Genomic DNA, 18,199 nt, shown 5'->3' with positions numbered 1-18,199 from the left:
TGCTTTGTAACATGATGTAGATCCTTTCATGCTGCTTGCCTGAGCAGTTGGCCATCTGCTGTTTGACGAATCTTACTGTGGTGCTATCCAAATTATACTATAATACTCATCAAAGAGAATGCTTTGTGGAATCTTGTCAAAAGCTTTGCTGGAATTGAGGCAGGCTATATCCACAGCATGGATAGCTAAAATAATTGACTTGCAAAGGAGATGAGATCTGTCTCACATGACCTATTTTTATAAAAAGCTTGGCTTAGCAAGCCCAGTGTTGTCTTTAAAATGGTTACAAATATCTTTGCTTTACTATCTGCTCAAAAATTCCCCAGGTACTAATATTAGTGTTATTTAATCTAACAAAGTCAGAAGGCAAATAGTCGGTGGAATATTATATTGGCATGTATGTGATGGTTAAAGATGTAGGGGTGTTTGTGTGTGAGAGAGAGAAAAGGAGGATGTTACCTGTGAAATACAAAAGGTACACTGCTCAAAAAAATAAAGGGAATACTTAAACAACACAATATAACTCCAAGTAAATCAAACTTCTGTGAAATCAAAGAGTCCACTTAGGAAGCAACACTGACAATCAATTTCACATGCTGTTATACACATTCAACTTTGTACAGAACGAAGTATTCAATGAGAATATTTCATTCATTCAGATCTAGAATGTGTTAATTGAGTGTTCCCTTTATTTTTTTGAGCATATATGTATGGTTTCCATTAATTGCTTTTTTAGACAGATTTTTGTGTCTGGTTTTATTTGCTAGAGGAGCCTTTTGGGTAGATTGACTCAGCCTTCCATCCTTCCACGGTGGGTAAAATGAGGACCCATATAGTTTATATAAAATTTGGGGGAAATTTTATGAATGGATTGAAAAGGAAAATGGATTTGTTTGTAAAAACCTGGATGACAAAAAGGGAAATGGTGGCGGTAGTTGATAAATTATGTAACACTGACCTGAAGGAATTAAAATGTAAGAATATGAATATTAAAAATTGGAGAAAATCTATATTTTGAATAATTGTTCTTTTTTATTTTATTTTATTATTTTATTTTAGATTAAGTTAGTCTTTCTTTTGATTTTAGATATAATTTAGTTGTTGGATTATGAATTTATCATACAACATGCTTTTAGATATAAACACCATTAGAAATTGATGTATGTATGTATTTTCCGATACAATTGATTATGATGATATATGTGTTTTCATTTATGTATATTTTAAGGTGCAGAAAAATAAAAACTTATGACACCCTCCCCCTTCTCCCCAAAAAGGACCCATATTGTTGGGGGCAATATGCTGACTCTGTAAATCTCTTAGAGAGGGCTGTAAAGATTATATATAAGACTAAGCACTATTGCTGTTGCTATTTAGGTGGTGGTGGAGGTAGTTTGTCCAAATTCCTAGCATGTTATCAGACCAGAAAATAAGATGAAAGGAATCTGGGATAAATTTCGGATCAGAAAGAGTATATATCTATAAATCTATCAGATAAATCTAGAAACATAGAAACATAGAAGTCTGGCGGCAGAAAAAGACCTCATCTGCCCTTATACTATTTTCTGTATTTTATCTTAGGATGGATATATGTTTATCCCAGACATGTTTAAATTCAGTTACTGAATTTAATTAATTCAATTATCTAGTGCACGGAATGAAGATGTCCACAAGACTGTTTTAAGGAGCAAGCCCATCTGGACACCAACATCAGCAAATGTGAGCAACTAGCTTTTGGTCAAAGAAGGAAAATCCCACGCTTGATCGTTTCTCTACTATTCTACAGACAGGGAGTTTAATTCTAAAAAATAGGCCACCCATCTATGCAAGCAGCTCCTTCTTAGTTTACAGCCTTTAGATTAAACACAGCAGCCAGATGGGGCTAAATAGCTCAGATATCCTATACTGGAAGTTGAAACTCACTCAATAATTTATGTGTTCCCAGGGAAAACAAATAACATTGTAGGAAGGAAAATAAGCACCACATTTTTACCTTGACTTCAACATTCATATTAAGGGAACTATCCACTTCCAAGTCACCAAATAAATTTCTAGTTGAAGATTGGCTTTGGAATACTGATGCATAAGGATGATGTTGCCATGTCCATACATTTACATTTATGTAGACATTCTCCCAAGGATTCAATAATTCTGTTAGCGTTGTTCTTGACAGGCTTATCGTCTGCAAATGTTTTACCCATTCAATTTTCCAAAAACAACATAAAATAATATTTTCAAGCCATGTAAATAGATGATCAAACTTAGAATGGATATTGGCCTTAAACCAGCTTAGTACAGCAGCACTAAGGTAAAGAGAACACTAGAGTTTTCATTTAATAATTCTACAGCTGGGTTTCTATGAGGCAAGGGTAGGCAAAGTTGGCTCTTCCATGACTTGTGGACATCAACTCCCAGAATTCCTGAGCCAATCATGCTAGCTCAGGAATTCTGGGAGTTGAAGTCCACATGTCATAGAAGAGCCGACTTTGCCTACCCCAGCTGTGAAGAACATCCACACATCCAGTTTAAGCTCAAGTCAGCAGTTATCAGATCTACAACAATCACTTTTGCCAGACTTAAAAGTTATACATTAGTTCTTTTTAAGCATGTTAAAAAGTTAACAAAGAAAAACACAATTACACAACATCAGGAAACAAGCACAGGAAATATAACCTGAAACCAGAAGTAGTACAAATAACTATGGAACGAAAAAGGGTCAGGATACTTACTTTATCCTTTCTGCATCTGTCAAGGACTCCTACAGAAAATAAAAGGAAACAGAATCAAGGTTTAATTAATTCAATTCAATTTATTAGATTTGTATGCCACCGTTCTCTGAAGACTCAGGGTGTCTCGAGTCTAATTAAAGGTATGAACTAGATACCAGAATATCCAATTAAACCATACAAAATGCTAAATGGATAAAAATAAATAAACCATACAACCATACAAAACGCTAAATGGAAAAAAATAAATAAACCATACAAAATGCTAAATGGAAAAAAATAAATAAACCATACAACCATGCAAAATGCTAAATGGAAAAAAATAAGGGCCAGTTTGGATAGTGGTTAAAGTACAAAGTCTTGGAACCAGGACACTATGCATTCTTACCCTTGTCTGAATTCAACTGGGCCAATTACTCTCTCAGCCCCAGGAAGCAGCAATGGCAAACTACATTTGAAATCTTGCCAAGAAAACTGCAGGGACTTGTGCAAGCAGATAACAGAGGACAAAAACAAACTGAAAATCAGATTTCTGGGGAAGCCACCAATATTTTTGAGAAACTGCCTACATTTAGGCCACAACTGTGATTATGAAGGGAGGACAATTTGGATCAAGAGCCACAAGAGTATTCTGAAAAGATCTCTCAATCACAAGGTTTGTTACACAAATGGCACTTAGGATTTGTTTTATGGCAAATATATTTGTCAACCACAGGTTGACTTAAGCCTTTCCAGACATTTGTTTATTCCCTATGTCACCACAAACTATTCTACATTGAACATATCACTGTGTTCTTTTGGGATGTTAGCAAAATGCTATACAGTGTTCCCTCGATTTTTGCGGGTTCGAACTTCGCGAAAAGCCTATACCACGGTTTTTCAAAAATATTAATTAAAAAATACTTTGCAGGTTTCCCCCCCTATACCACAGGTTTCCCTGCCCGATGATGTCATATGTCATCGCCAAACTTTTGTCCGCCTTTAATAATTTTTTTAAAAAATAAACTTTAATAAATAAACATGGTGAGTAATAATCTAAATGGTTGCTAAGGGAATGGGAAATTGTAATTTAGGGGTTTAAAGTGTTAAGGGAAGGCTTCTGATACTGTTCATAGCCAAAAATAGTGTATTTACTTCCGCCTCTCTACTTCGCAGAAATTCGACTTTCGCGGGTGGTCTCGGAACGCATCCCCCGCGAAGATCGAGGGAACACTGTATTGTGTAATAAATCAGTATTAAATCAATTACTCTAGTAATCCTATCAATAAAAAAGTAAGATATTGCTATCAAAAACATTCTTTACTGACTCAATTTTACAGAAGGGGTAGCCTCGCAAAAAACTAAGGTATTTTAGGCCAACAGAAATGAATCTATCTAAATTCATCCTCTAAATGTTATGGTTTGATAGGAATTTGAATCCAGATATCCTCAATTGGTCAAGTGTCAACACTTACTATTTCCATTTAATTTTACTTCGTAATTATCTTTCGAAGTTTAGGAAGATTTGAATCAGAAACCCTCAGTGATCCTAACTTTTTGCTATCATAGTTTTCAATTTCTCCTTTTGTCTATGGAGATTCTGTATCATCCAGGTGATGGCTGTCACTTTTAAAGGTGCCTTTTCAAAAAGCAACTGGACTTTCTTTGTTTTTCCTTGAAGAAGTTTCACTTCTCACCCCAAGAAGCTTCTGACTGAATGGTAGAGGATGTAAAATGTAAATATAAATCCTTCCATCCTCCACCATTCATTTAGAATTGAAGAAACATCTTGCATGAGAAGCAAAAGTCCTCAAGAAAAAATAATGTTCAGTTGCTTTTGAAAAAAGCATCTTTGGAATAATTGCTCTTTCTCTTCTCGCTCATTGCTACTTTTGTCATATTTGTCATATATAGAGCTGTCAAACAATCTTTTTACTCTTTGCTTTCACACAGCATTTGAATCAGGGGGAAAGGTGACCAATCAGGTAGCAAGGAAGAGGAAGAGCAGACATAGAAAACCATGACAACAGAGGGGGGGAAATGTTTTAGAAGACAATACCTTCTTAAATCTGATATCAGATATTGCAGAATCTTCTGTTAAAGCATTTAACTTAAGAATTATTTTCCTTAGAGAAAGGAATGGAAGATCTCAGAAACAATGCTTAGATGAAAATGTGCATTTATTAGCCTGTCTGACCCAGTAAGTAAATTACAGAAGGTGCATTTAGTCTTTTAAGCTACAACTTTGCAATCTTGCAATCAGATAACAAACAACCACAGCAGCAGGATTTATTGTGTTACTATTTAAATTAAATGCAAAAGAGATGCTCTAAACTGGCCACAGCAATAAAGGTGTGGAAAAAATACCTTGAAGAAAAAAACCAAAGCAATCTAAATTTGAATATAAAGGGATACAAATTAACTGAATGCTTGAAAAGTTCCCATTTAAGTAAATGGACTGAGTTTCCTTATTGCAGTGTTTCCCAACCTTGGCAACTTGAAGTTATCTGGACTTCAACTCCCAGAATTCCCCAGCCAGCATTCGCTGGCTGGGGAATTCTGGGAGTTGAAGTCCAGATATCTTCAAGTTGCCAAGGTTGGGAAACACTGCCTTATTGCATAATAATCCCTTTCCACAGAAATCTAAAGGGCTAAAAGTTTTATATTAAATCCTCAACTGAGGAACGAGGGAGAAGTTCCCTTCCAATGCTTATTGCTACAATAGGTATGTATTTTAAGTGCACGATTGGTTACTTATTCCTTCTTTCTAAGCACCTACCTTGTTAATAGCTAAACTGAAAGAAAGAGAAATTCTAATTCTTGTTTCCAACACAAGGGGGGAGAGGACCTCTTTTTCTCCTCCAGGTAACCTCACACTGAAATGGCATGTGGCCAGGTGGGTTGCAAGTACATACCAAGTATTCAGTTTGGTCCTGCCTTGTATCCTTCCCTCCCACCCGATAAGATATTTTCCATGAGGGAAGATGCTACTGCTTAAAAGATATGTTGAAAAACTCAATTCCACCAGGTACTGCAACTGATAATTGATACAAATCCACCACCTGTTTCTCCACAGACCGAAGCCTCTCTGTGCTGGCCTTCTTCACTAGAGCAAGCTTTCTCCTTTGTCTAGATGTCCTGTCTATCTCCTCTGGAGTCTTCCTACGACAGAATATTATTTCCAGGCCCTCTCGCCTCCATTCTTCTCTTCTCTTAAGTAGACAAGGGCTTTTCTTAGCAATCTGCTTTGTCCCCTCAATCGGGCTTTCCTTCTGTTCTTTTCGTTTGGAAACTGTGAAAGACTTCTGGATTCTTTCTTCTTCACTATCTTCACCCAAAGAATGCAAACAGACAGGACTCAGGACCCTGTGGGTGATCTCATCCAGAAACTTTGAGAACTGGAGCTTCTCCTGTCTTTTTTTGTCTTTTCGTTGAACAAACTCTGAAGAGCTGGCCTTGCGACATCCGGACGCACGTTTGTCACGTCTCTTGAGGCAAGGTTGAGGGTCATAATACTGTTGTGATTGGTGGCTTTGGGTCAGGGTTTCTACTGAGGTGGGTATTCCCACGTTTTGAGGCTGCACATTCAACATCTTTGTCTGCTTCAAGATGCCTTTGAGAGGCAAGTGAGTGGTTGGAATACGCAATTTCCTTGGTGCCAATACTTCAGCAGGTTCTTTGAAGATAAGAGAACTTCTATTTTTGAAGGAGCAGATTGGCTTTTGGCCTTCGTCTCCAGGAGCTATTAATGTCTCCACACTCTGGCTCATGAACTTACTGAGCCACCTTTGGCTAGGATACTGAGAGTACCTCATACTCTGTTTCTCTACTTTCCAGCTGGGAAGTACGGCAGGAGATAGATTCAAACTCTTCAGGTTTAGCTCTGCTTGGCCTCCTGCTACTTTCTTATGACTACTTGACTCCAAGGACAAGGAAGGAAAGTGACCACTGCACACCTCATCATACCCCTCCAGCTGCTGTTTAAGGTTATCTGTCCTGATACAGCTTAACCCCTTCTGCATACACAACAGATCCTTAAGTGCCTTGATTTCAGTTACCTGGTTCTGCTCTGCCAAAATCACACCATCATATTCATCGCAGAGAATGGGCAATTCGTGGTGAATCTCACGGTGTTGTGGTGGAGCCTTGCGGTAGGGCTTCTTGGAAGGGACTGCGCTTGTCATTGTCCTTCTTGCTTGATTTTCACCACAGGTCACCTGCCAATAGCAGAAATTAGAAAAAAAGAGAGACATAGAGGCTCCCAAAAGCCAAGTATGTTTTCACAAGACAATCAAAAATCTGCTGACTCACAACAGCCATATAATCCGAGAACAGAGGAAAGAAGCAAGCCAGAGTGTGGGAATAGTAACTGCAGTATGAAAAAAGAGCAGAAGGAAAAACACAGGAGTGACAGCAAAAGCAGGTTCGTCCTCTCGATGCGTGTGATATACACATTCGTACAAACACACGCATAGCTTGTGTCCAGATTATATATAGCATATGAGAACAAACCTCGGAGCAAAATATTGATTGAGCTCTTTAGGAAAGGCCAAAAACCTTACAGGCAAACTAGACAGAAGCTATTGATTTAATACTGTCAGAGCCAGCAATGACAACAGAGAATAAACCGCAGATATGAAGTATAAGACAAGCTGGAATAGTTGTGTGCTTGAATCAATTAAAGGCAAATTATATTTGAACAAGAGAGAAGGACACAAACAGCCCAAAGAAACACCCGCTGTTAATGCTTCCTCAAAAGCCAAGGGCAAAGCCAAAGACAGATCCTAAATGGAAAATGCAAGCATTTCTAAAAGTGCACTTGGCTATTCATACAATAGGCATCAGAGTAGTGACCAAGAGATAAAATAAAAAGAATCCTGCCTCCATAAAATGCACCAAAAATAAGTACTTTCAAATAGCAAACATTTAAAAAGCAGAAAATGTACAGCAGAATAGGCTTCATCTACACAGCAGTTCAGATCATCCACAAATGATAAATAAAATGATAAATCAATCTCCCTGTACCTCCCCCCCAAAATTTATACATATATTTATATGTAAAGAGAGAGAGAGAGAGAGATATACCATATTTAATAAAATGCAAGTTAGTTTGGAGGAGGAAAACAAGGGGGGGGAAATCTGCTTCCGCCTCCCAGCAAACAGTAAGTAGTACAGATGATATACACCAGTGTTAGCAAACCTTTTTTCCCTTGGGTGCCAAAAGCGTACTTGTGTGTGCTATCGTGCATGCGTGAGTGCCCACACCCATAATTCAATGCCTGGGGAATGGCGAAAATGACCACCACCACCCGCCTCACCTGGAGGCCTGAAACAGCCTATTTCCCAACTTCTGGTGGGGCCGGTAGGCCCGTTTTTTGCCCTCCTCCACCCCCTGGAGACTCCAGAAGCTGAAAATGCCCTCCCAGAGCCTCCAGGCTAGCACACACATGCACATTGTAGCTGAGCGGGGGTAACGGCTCACGTGCCAGCAGATATGGCTCTGCGTGCCATATATTAATTAAGATTAATTAAGTAGTAATTAAGTAAGTCAATCAATCTGTGTTTGCTGTGTATTTCTGTGCATGTGTGCCTGACCCAAAGAGATAGCAAAGAATTGGAGAAGTGTACATTATGCCAGTATATCAATGCCAGAAAGTTTTCTTAAATGTAGTCACGTTTAACTCAGCTGCCTTATCTTAATACTAAAACAGGATTATGTTACATTTCAGATTATGTTTGTACAGATTAAAATTGATGTGGCTTTCTGGAAGTATATATTATTCTTTGCTATTTAAAAGAAGATACAATAGCACTGGACCTCTTCAGATCAAGCATTTATTTTAAAAAGCTTCTTCATTTTGTTAAGTTTTCTAGAACAATAAAGCAGTCTTTAAAAAATAAGTCTAATCATTTGAACATTCTATAGACATTTATAGTCAATAACTTACCTCTTTGCATCCAGTTTCAGCAATTGATTAGCACAAGAAAATAAAATTCTCCCTCTGCCTCTCCCTCCCAGCAATTTGCCTCCTTCCAGTTTTAGTTTCATTTTCATTTTAGCATGTGTTCCTGCCTGCAGCCTCAATCAGTTGCTGGTCAGGAGGCCGATAATCAGTTGCTTGTGCTAATCAGGCTCTGCACCGTTTGCTGCAAGGAGGTAAATTGCTGGGAGGCAGAGGCCAAAGGGCGGGGGTGACTGCGTGGGGCTATATTCGGGGTATAAGACATACCCAAGTTTTCACCCTCATTTGGGAGGTAAAAACTGCATCTTATACTCAGAAAAATGAGGTTTATACATATACATATACATACACATATATACTTACATACATACATATATACATACATATATATGAAGAGAGAGATTGAGAATTTTGCATAACTATATATACTAGACATACTGTGCAGTTTCTAATAGGTTTGGAGAAATAGCTAAGGCTTATATGATCTGCTAATTTACGCTTTCATTATCTGTGATATAGCAAAAACAGCATTTCAGTTATTGTTCTAGCAGAAGACACAACAAGCTTGTCAGCAAAGACGAGGTGTGTCTAACTTCTTTTGGAAACCAGGCAGGCTGGCTTGACACCAGTATGGCCATGATAGTTTCTGCAGAGTATTCAAGTGTGTAGTAGCCTATCTCTATCACTATATACAGTATATTGCATGTAAAGAATACATAGAATGCTGCTGTGTGTGTTATCATCATCCAGATTCAATACAGAATTGTCTATCCACAACAACTGCAAGCAAAACTCACTTATTTCAGTTCGTACTAAGGTAGAAATTAATAGCACAAATATGATTAATTAGATTGACATACCTATCTTGTAAAAACAATGCAAAGCATTGTAAGCAACTGACAAGGAATGCTCATAGCAAAGATCAGTAAGGTCAGAAGAGGCTGAAAAAAGAAAAAAGAAAAATAGTAAATCAGACAACACTTTGCGGAAAGGAGCTTATCTCCTTTGCAAGCAAGCAGTTTCTTGTCTATTTCCTCCTGTACAAGGAATGCATGTCCTTGAGCCAACAATGCAATAAGATCTAGTGCTCATAAGGGGCTTTGCAATCCTCAAGAACTAGCATGTTGCAATGCTTGGTTAAAGCAGACCAAGAGGTAAAGAAGGATATAGGGAGTAACACAGAATCTCCAAGAAATCTCACTCTGTGTAGCGCCCAGGCGCTTCCAAATTAAACCAAAATGTGAATGAAGCCATATTGTTTCTTCTGTCCCTGATTCAATAAATATCCCACTGTATAAATCAAGATATGCTACTGTATATTAGAAACAATATTTTACTATAATCATTATAACCATAAGACAACTGGACTTAGCAGTAACCTCTGAGAGAGTACTAGTAAACTGATGATCCATAAAAACTTTGAGCTATTTCTCCCATCTTTTAATTCCACTATCTAAAAACAAAGATTTTATTTTATTCACCAGTTGCTAGAAATTTCATAGAATTAAAATGGTTATAAATTCATTCTTTAAAGTACCATTGAGAACATTGAGTACCATTGAGAAAAATTGTCTTATACCTATCATTTTTCCAAAACTTAGCAACAATTTGCATTATGGGAGTCAAAAAAGTGATGACTCTTGGAATCTGAATCCTGTCTTGAGAAAGCCTTTCTCTATGTCAGAGGTCTTCAAACTTGGCAACTTTAAGACTTCTGGATTTCAACTCCCAGAATTCTGTAAGTCCACAAGTTTTAAAGTTGCCAAGTTTGGAGACCTGCTCTAGGTCAATATTTCGCATAGTAGGAAGGATCCTGGTTCAGTAATAAGATCTCATACTTTAAACCTATGATGCATTCACCAGTTTGAAGGATCAGCCGCCCATGATAGGAAATACAGTACTGGAATAGCTGAAATGTACAGACAATACTGGAGACAAGATAGCTCTTTCTTTCTTACTTACTTACTTACTTACTTACTTACTTACTTACTTACTTACTTACTTACTTATTAAATTTGTATGCCACCCCTCTCCGCAGACTCGGGGCGGCTAACAACAGTAAAAAGACAATATAAACAAATCGAATATTAAAAGTAATTTAAAAAACCCCAATTTAAAGAACCAATCATACATACAGACATACCATGCATAAATTTTATAAGCCTAGGGGGAAGGGAATATCTCAATTCCCCCATGCCTGACGACAGAGGTGGGTTTTAAGAAGCTTACGAAAGGCAAGGAGGGTGGGGGCAACTCTGATATCCGGGGGGAGTTGGTTCCAGAGGGTCGGGGCTGCCACAGAGAAGGCTCTTCCCCTGGGTCCCGCCAAATGGCATTGTTTAGTCGACGGGACCCGGAGAACGCCAACTCTGTGGGACCTAACTAGTCGCTGGGATTCGTGCGGCAGAAGACAGTCCCAGAGATATTCTGGTCCGATGCCATGAAGGGCTTTATAGGTCATAACCAACACTTTGAATTGTGACTGGAAACCGATCGGCAACCAATGCAGACTGCGGAATGTTGGTGTGACATGGGCATATTTAGGAAAGCCCATAATAGCTCTCGCAGCTGCATTCTGCACGATCTGGAGTTTCCGAACAAATTTGTTAGCTGAATAAATACTCTGTTCTAGTATAATGTACCTACTTTGGCTCATCTCCCACATATCTGGAACAACATGAATTCTCCTTGAAGAAATAACTCAAACGGAATCTTATATAGAGAAGTACAGTCCTTAGGCTACATGAGATTTAAAGGCATTGGACAAACTGACATATATAGTAATGGATCTACTGAAATACCTACCAATCTGGGTTCTTATCTGAAGTCTGAAAAAGGCACTCAATCCAAGGATCTAAGAGTTGCAGGGTGGGGGGAGACAACCAGCTTATGATGAATACCTCCTCTTCCTCAAATGTTTCCGCTTAAAGGACCTGCAACTTCTGGCGGTTTTAAAGCACTCCCAACACTGAAGTTACAGAACATCTTCTGATCTAAAGTACTTTAGCCATTATTGGGAATATTCCGTGATTCAAATAGGATTGTAGGGGCTATTTCTGTTTGAAAACTTTACTGTTTGTTACAAGTAGAAGATAAGGAAATATCTTTTAAAAAATTAAGCTGTGATTGAGACCAAATTATATCCAGTCGTGAATACGATCAGTGGAAAATAAGGTTTCACAGCCACAAGAGGAGAAAAGAAAACTCTATTCCGAGATGCCTAAGTAAAGATTTTATTTTCAAACTTTTGTACTTGTTTTGGATGGAAGGGGTTGTACAATCCTAGTGTCCAGCATTTTATTGTATTAAAATGTAGATCACGCTTTAAAAGCTAGTTTCCCATCAAAGACCATTTGTCATGCCGCTTCCTGTTTTTAAATAAATGAGGTCCCGAGGTACAATCCTCCCATTTTCCATACTGAATATCTGAACGCCCAGAAAGCAATCTGCACAAATAGTAGCTTAGAACTGTTATACTTTGTACAGTAGTCCCTCACCTATCGCTGGTGTTACGTTCCAGACCCGGCCGCGATAGGTGAAATCCGCGATGGGGAATTTATCGACTGATAGTACTTATTTAAGTATTTATATTGTAATTGTTTGGTAAGTTTTCATTGTTTTAAGTGTTTATAAACCCTTCCCACACAGTATTTATTTTAGATACAGTATTTAAATACAGTATTTACAATTTTAGATATATATATATTTTTTTTTTAAAACGTGCCGATTGAGTTCGGTGGGCTGTTTAAATCTGCCGATCGGCTTCCTCAGAAACCCGCGATGAAGTGAAGCCGCAGTAGGTGAAGCGCAGTATAGCGAGGGACTACTGTATTATAAAAAAATGTTATGTATCAATAACATTTGCTCCAAACTTAAAAATGGTTCATTTGCAAATTACACTGAAAAGATTAACTAGAAAGATCCAAAGCTTCAAAATTAATAGAACAGGAAGTCAACAAGGCTTGTCCTAGGTTAGAAAACTGCTGAAACAAGTCTTATAGATGCCCTGCTATTGGCCTTGCCCCAACAGGTTTGTTGGCCCCTTTCCTTACTACAGTGTTTTCTTTGGGCCTCAATGAGTACAGAATAAACAACCTTACAATAGCACAGCTGGGCAAAAAGCAGCTCAAAAAAGGACTCACTGTGTTTTGCAATTCCATACAAGTAAAGAAAAATTTTCTGAATATCTTTTTTTTAAAAATGAAACAAGATATCTATCTTATGTATGAGGAGGAAAACAAATATAAGACCTGTCCTGGTTAATTCCTTCTCTAAATCTCCATTTATATCTGCCAGGGTTTTCTGTATACTCCATGCTGTGAATAGCCTCCCGAGATCAATAAAATACAAATAATTCCTAATTATTTATTAATGCATCTTAAAAAACACTGCAAAAGGCCATTTTATGATTATTATTAACTGTTTGGTTTATTATGGATATGTCTGGAAACAAAGTAAATGCAACTGGTAGGAAAATCCCAAGCGAAAGTCAATGTGTTGAATGTGTTATTATCAAACCTGTGCTCTAAGAGATGATTTCCACTAATATTGTATTACTTATCACCATTATCTCTGCACAGTCCAGTGGAGCCTCTTCTAATAGCTGTGGATTTCCCAGTCTATTTACCAAAGGGAAACAAGTTAGCCTCCACTGAGATTTATTTGAAATATATATTAAATAGGTTGATAGTAGGGCTAGTTGTATGGTTTTTAACAATAATAACCACAGAGTTGGAAGGGACTGTGGAGGTCTTCTAGTCCAATCCTCTGCTTAGGCAGGAAAATCTACATTACTTCAGGCAGGTGATTATCCAACATCTGCTTTAAAACTTCCATTGTTGGGGCATTCACAACTTCTGCAGGCAAGCTGTTCCACTGATTAATTTTTTTAACTATCAGGGAATTTCTCCTTAGTTCTAAGTTACTTCTCTCCTTATTTAGTTTCCACCCATTGTTTCTTGTTCTACCGTCAGGTGCTTTGGAGAATATTTCGACTCCCTCTTCTTTAGGGCAATCCCTGAGATATTGGAACACTGCTATCATGTCCCCCTAAGCCTTCTTTTCGTTTTATTGTACAAATAACAAAATGATTTGGTCAATTAACACATTTGGCATGATAGTTGGTTTTTCTTTTAACTTTAATGCAATGGTTTTAATCCTATTTAAATTGGTTCTAAAAGAAAAGAAATACAACCCCAGTTATTCTTTTATCGTTATCATGCAATGTACCATTACCATCTTTCATTCTTATCATTTAAACTAAGCAAAATAGCAACACATAGCATAGCACCATTTTCCCATTTGGCTAATTTAAATCAGATTGCTGAAGGACTACCCTATATTCTATAGTATGTGGTAGACAGGAAATTTATTCCACTGATGTGATCTTTATTTTCTTTTAAATAAGATGTATTTATTTGCTTATCGTTTGTTCAATAATTCAAGCCAGTCCTTGATAGCTGCCAATCAAAATGCTGCCAATTTATTTTACAGCTCAGGTACAGAGATGTACCAAAAAGCCATCCCTGGTATAATTCCTATGTATGTCAACAGTCTTATTAAACTAGAAAAAAAATAGTCTTGTTGAACTAAAATGGAAATGACTATAATGCAAAGAGAATAATCACAATGATATATAAAGGTCATGTCAGGCTTCATCATATATGGTAATTTTTGTAAAAAGAACATTAAATACTTTTGTAGTCAAAGGGAAATGTTTGTACTCCTGTTAGTACTGTATGCTTTCAAAGCTTTTGATTACTTAAGCTGATGTTATTGCTATAAAAAGCTACGTTCTGAAATCCTTTATGAGTGTACTTAATTCAAATATAAGCAGATCAAAAGCCATTGTTTAGGGAAATAACATGACATCAAAAAGTTGGGTCTGTTTAGGGGAATAAAGAAAGGGATTATTTTTCTCCCAATTGAATCACTAGCTAGTTTAGTAAAAGCAGCAGTCAAAATAAAAAGAAATAAGGTAAAAACTAATAAACACAAAAACAACGTAACCATATATGTAAATTGCTTTTCCTATTTAAAACTTTCAACCCCTCTAATTTTAAAAAATGTGTTAAATTTATGCTACCACCTCTCTGTCAAGTGACTCTTAGAGCTGTTAGATGTTGGATATTTCCACCAGTAATTAGGTTTAAATAAAACCCCAGAAAACTCAGAATATTTTAAATTAAATACTTGGCTGGAGAAACAGGAAGAAGTTGCAATTTTTGCCCCAGTACACAATTTAGACTTTTTAATCGTAAATATTTTGGATGCATTGATTTACAAATAAATCTGAAATATAAAAATATGTTATCATTTAATTCAAAGAATTAAAATAGTAAAAAAAACTAGAGGGGGAAATTAAGTCACTACTTCTTGATTAGACAACTGTCCTCTAAATGACTGAGGAATTCTGGGAGTTGAAGTCCATAAGTCATAAAGTTGCCTAGGTTGGAGACCCCTACCCTAAATCACCACCTGTTGTCTTATTTCAAATGTTGCCTAATACCGGCCTAACTTAATAAAATGGAAAAAATAAAAAGTAGCCATAATAATTTTTAAAAAATCTAGATTTAGAAAAATAAAAAATAAAAATGACATTAAGCTATTAACACTAAGGAATTAAAAATCTCCAATTTTCTTTGAGAATATAGTCTTACAAAACAATTTGTTTCCATTAAATAAATAGGTCATAATTCACAGGTCACTTTACATGGCTTTTCCATGGGCTTGGTGCCCATGGGCAAAAATATTTGTTCACCTTACTTATACATGACTGCATCTGTACAGCATCCTCTTCTGATGACTCAAGTGATTATCACAAATTTGTCAATGGAGAAAAACCGATGACTTATTGCAAACAAGTACATTGATTCAACAGAAATATGAACACCTTTTTCCCTAAAAATAATTCAGGACAAAACTTTTTCATAAAGTGCCAAGTATCTTTGAGATTTGTTGTGTCTTTCCTTCAAAAGGAGCCAAAAGCAGGTATCTACAATATAAAAGTGGAAACACAGTACAGAATAATATCTAATCTAAAAGCATATGGGAAATAAATTAGGGCAGGGACATTTAAATTCATCTTCAGAAAAAATATGGTTCTACGCCCCCTCCTTATAAATCCAATTTTTTTAAAGAAAAGGAAGAATTACGTAATCAAAAATGTTAGTCAATGATATCGCCTCCACTATTACACTACACTTTCTATCATGCCTCTCCTACACTGGAGAGGGGATTTATATTTACATATATGGCTTAAATGTCCTGAAATATAGCAATCTGGGGATCAAGTACAGAATATAATCTCGGGCATTATAGGCCAGGATGTTCAGGGAATTGCAGCATTGTCGGCACCCCTTGATGTTTTAACAATTTCATAATGTGTTTTAACCTAGTGTGTTTTATGCTAAGAGCAGTATATATAAAAACTGCTACGTGTTAGAAATACTATGAGGTGAGTTGTTCCATTAAGAATTACACTGAGAGAACAGCATTAATGGAAAGAAAGTTACTACTTTCCCAAAGCAACATATTTGGGGATTATAAAAAAACCTTATAATGTAGGCAGATATTTGATAAACAGAAATGGAACATCTTTATATCAGTTCCTATAAGAAACATGGAAATGTCCATGTAGGACAAATTATCTCTTTTTTATTGTTACTGTATAAGTACACACACACACACACAATTAAACATTTAATTTTTATTTTATTTGGAGGCCCTTTGGGGGATGCTTTCCCCTTCTGGGTTTAGGGAATAAGCAATCAAAGAATGAGCTTTCTGCTAGTGCTTCTCTGGTTTCATCTGTCATTTCAGAGCCTAGTAAAGGATCCACTATTTTCCCAAATAGTTTAAAACGCTGAATTGTGTTAAGTTTCTTCTCTAGAGCTGGTGTTTTTCCCCCCTGTAGCACTGTTGCTATTGCTTTATTCATTTGCTGAATTTCTCTGCAATCAGTTTTAATGCGTTTGTAAATACCTTGCCTAGGGTAGTGTTATTAAAGATAAGGGATGACGTTTGGATTCCTGAAAAGGATTTCTTGAAGCCCAAGGGAGGATGTTATTATTTCTAATGATCAAGCCCTGCATAACTCTTTTCCTTCTTTCTGGATTATATAGCAACAAATGCTGCATATATAAAATGTGTGTAATTGATCTATCTATCCATCCATCCATCCAATTTTCTCCAAAATAAACCATCCACTGATAATAAGCCCTTTTGGGCTTTTCAGTGCATGGCAGTAAGACCAAGCACTTATTTTAGGGTTCAAAAAAATATAAGACAGGATTTTATTTTTGGGGAAACAGAATATCTATCTATCTATCTATCTATCTATCTATCTATCTATCTATCTATCTATCATCATATATAAAATTATAACGGTAAGAAAATACATATTTGTTAAATAATTCCAAATGTTTCTCATTTGGCAAAGGATTCTCAAGTTATTGGATTTAAATCAACAATAGCAACAATAAAAAACCTCAAAGATCCTATTCACTAGCAACCTTTCGTGCTTATTAACTTTTTAACATTTTTGTACTAATCCCTTTAAATTGCTCTATTATGCCACAAAGATCTCATCTATGTTTACTGAGAGCTGGAGTAATAAACCCTCATCAATTTCCTGGAATGTACATATCTATCATTTGATTGAAATGTTCTTGCTTGTTATAACTAAACAATTTTTTGCTTTAGTCTACCTTCACCAATCCCATCCAAAATAAAGGCATAATTTTAAAACCAGTACAAAAAGTTAAAAATCCCTGAATAGGCCTCTCATAAAATAAAGATATTTACAGACCTAAAGTAATGTCCTGTCCAAACATGTTTGTCCACATGACTTCGAAAGTAGTCTCCTAACTGCATCCAACAGCATCTGACTGAAGGCTCCTGAAACTTGAGAAATGAAATTCTGCATCAGTTACTAATCAGCCTGACACACAAAGAATTATAACAACTGGCAGGAATTAGAACTACTCTAATTCACATTTTCTAAGGAGAAGAGGCATTGGTCTTACCTGATATGCCTCTTCTCGTAGGATGGAGCTAACAGCCAAGAATGGGAAGTGACACTGTCCATTCAGCCAATGAGGAGTAGGTGCATCAAATTATAGATCTCCGCCTCTCGCTCTATTTTCCCCTCTTTGGCGAAGACCGATGGACAGACTCAGCGTGTGTTCTCCCAAGCTAAAAGACCATAATTTGACATCCTGGAACATAGAGCAGACTGACTTTGCATGGGATTGGGTGTTAGCTCCACCCTATGAGAAGAGGCGTATCAGGTAAAACCAACACCCCTGCTCCATAGTAAGTGGAGCTAACATCCAAGAATGGGACATACCAAAGTAGTCTGTCCATTGAGAGGGTTAAGTCTGGTTGGCGTTTTCAGTCTGTGAATGTACTATTTGAAGAACTTGGCAACCAAAGGTCTCATCGACAAGGCTGTGAGCTCAGAAATTCTTCTGGTGGAGTGATCGCCACCAGGAAAACAATCTTACAAGTAAGGAAGTAAAAAGATGATCT

At 36.9% G+C, this 18,199-nt stretch overlaps 1 protein-coding gene across 4 annotated transcripts in view; it reads right to left on the bottom strand.

Annotated features, from left to right (window-relative positions):
• TJAP1 (tight junction associated protein 1) overlaps nucleotides 1-18,199 on the bottom strand; it is a 77,507-nt gene that overhangs the window by 17,476 nt on the left and 41,832 nt on the right. For 2 of the 4 annotated variants that reach the window (XM_070734185.1, XM_070734187.1), the window contains exons 3-6: nucleotides 17,478-17,572; nucleotides 9,529-9,609; nucleotides 6,764-6,922; nucleotides 2,730-2,758 (exon numbers count right to left, since the gene is read on the bottom strand). In XM_070734185.1, coding sequence (XP_070590286.1) covers nucleotides 2,730-2,758; nucleotides 6,764-6,889 — 155 coding nt within the window. In that variant the 5' untranslated portion in view covers nucleotides 6,890-6,922; nucleotides 9,529-9,609; nucleotides 17,478-17,572. Of the gene's footprint in view, nucleotides 1-2,729; nucleotides 2,759-6,763; nucleotides 6,923-9,528; nucleotides 9,610-15,433; nucleotides 15,663-17,477; nucleotides 17,573-18,199 lie in introns of all 4 variants that reach the window. The other 2 variants (XM_070734186.1, XM_070734188.1) reach the window with 2 other exon arrangements.

The sequence above is a fragment of the Erythrolamprus reginae genome, chromosome 1, assembly GCF_031021105.1.
Source record: "Erythrolamprus reginae isolate rEryReg1 chromosome 1, rEryReg1.hap1, whole genome shotgun sequence".
Taxonomy (NCBI): domain Eukaryota; kingdom Metazoa; phylum Chordata; class Lepidosauria; order Squamata; family Dipsadidae; genus Erythrolamprus; species Erythrolamprus reginae.
This window is presented reverse-complemented; position numbering and strand designations above follow the sequence as displayed.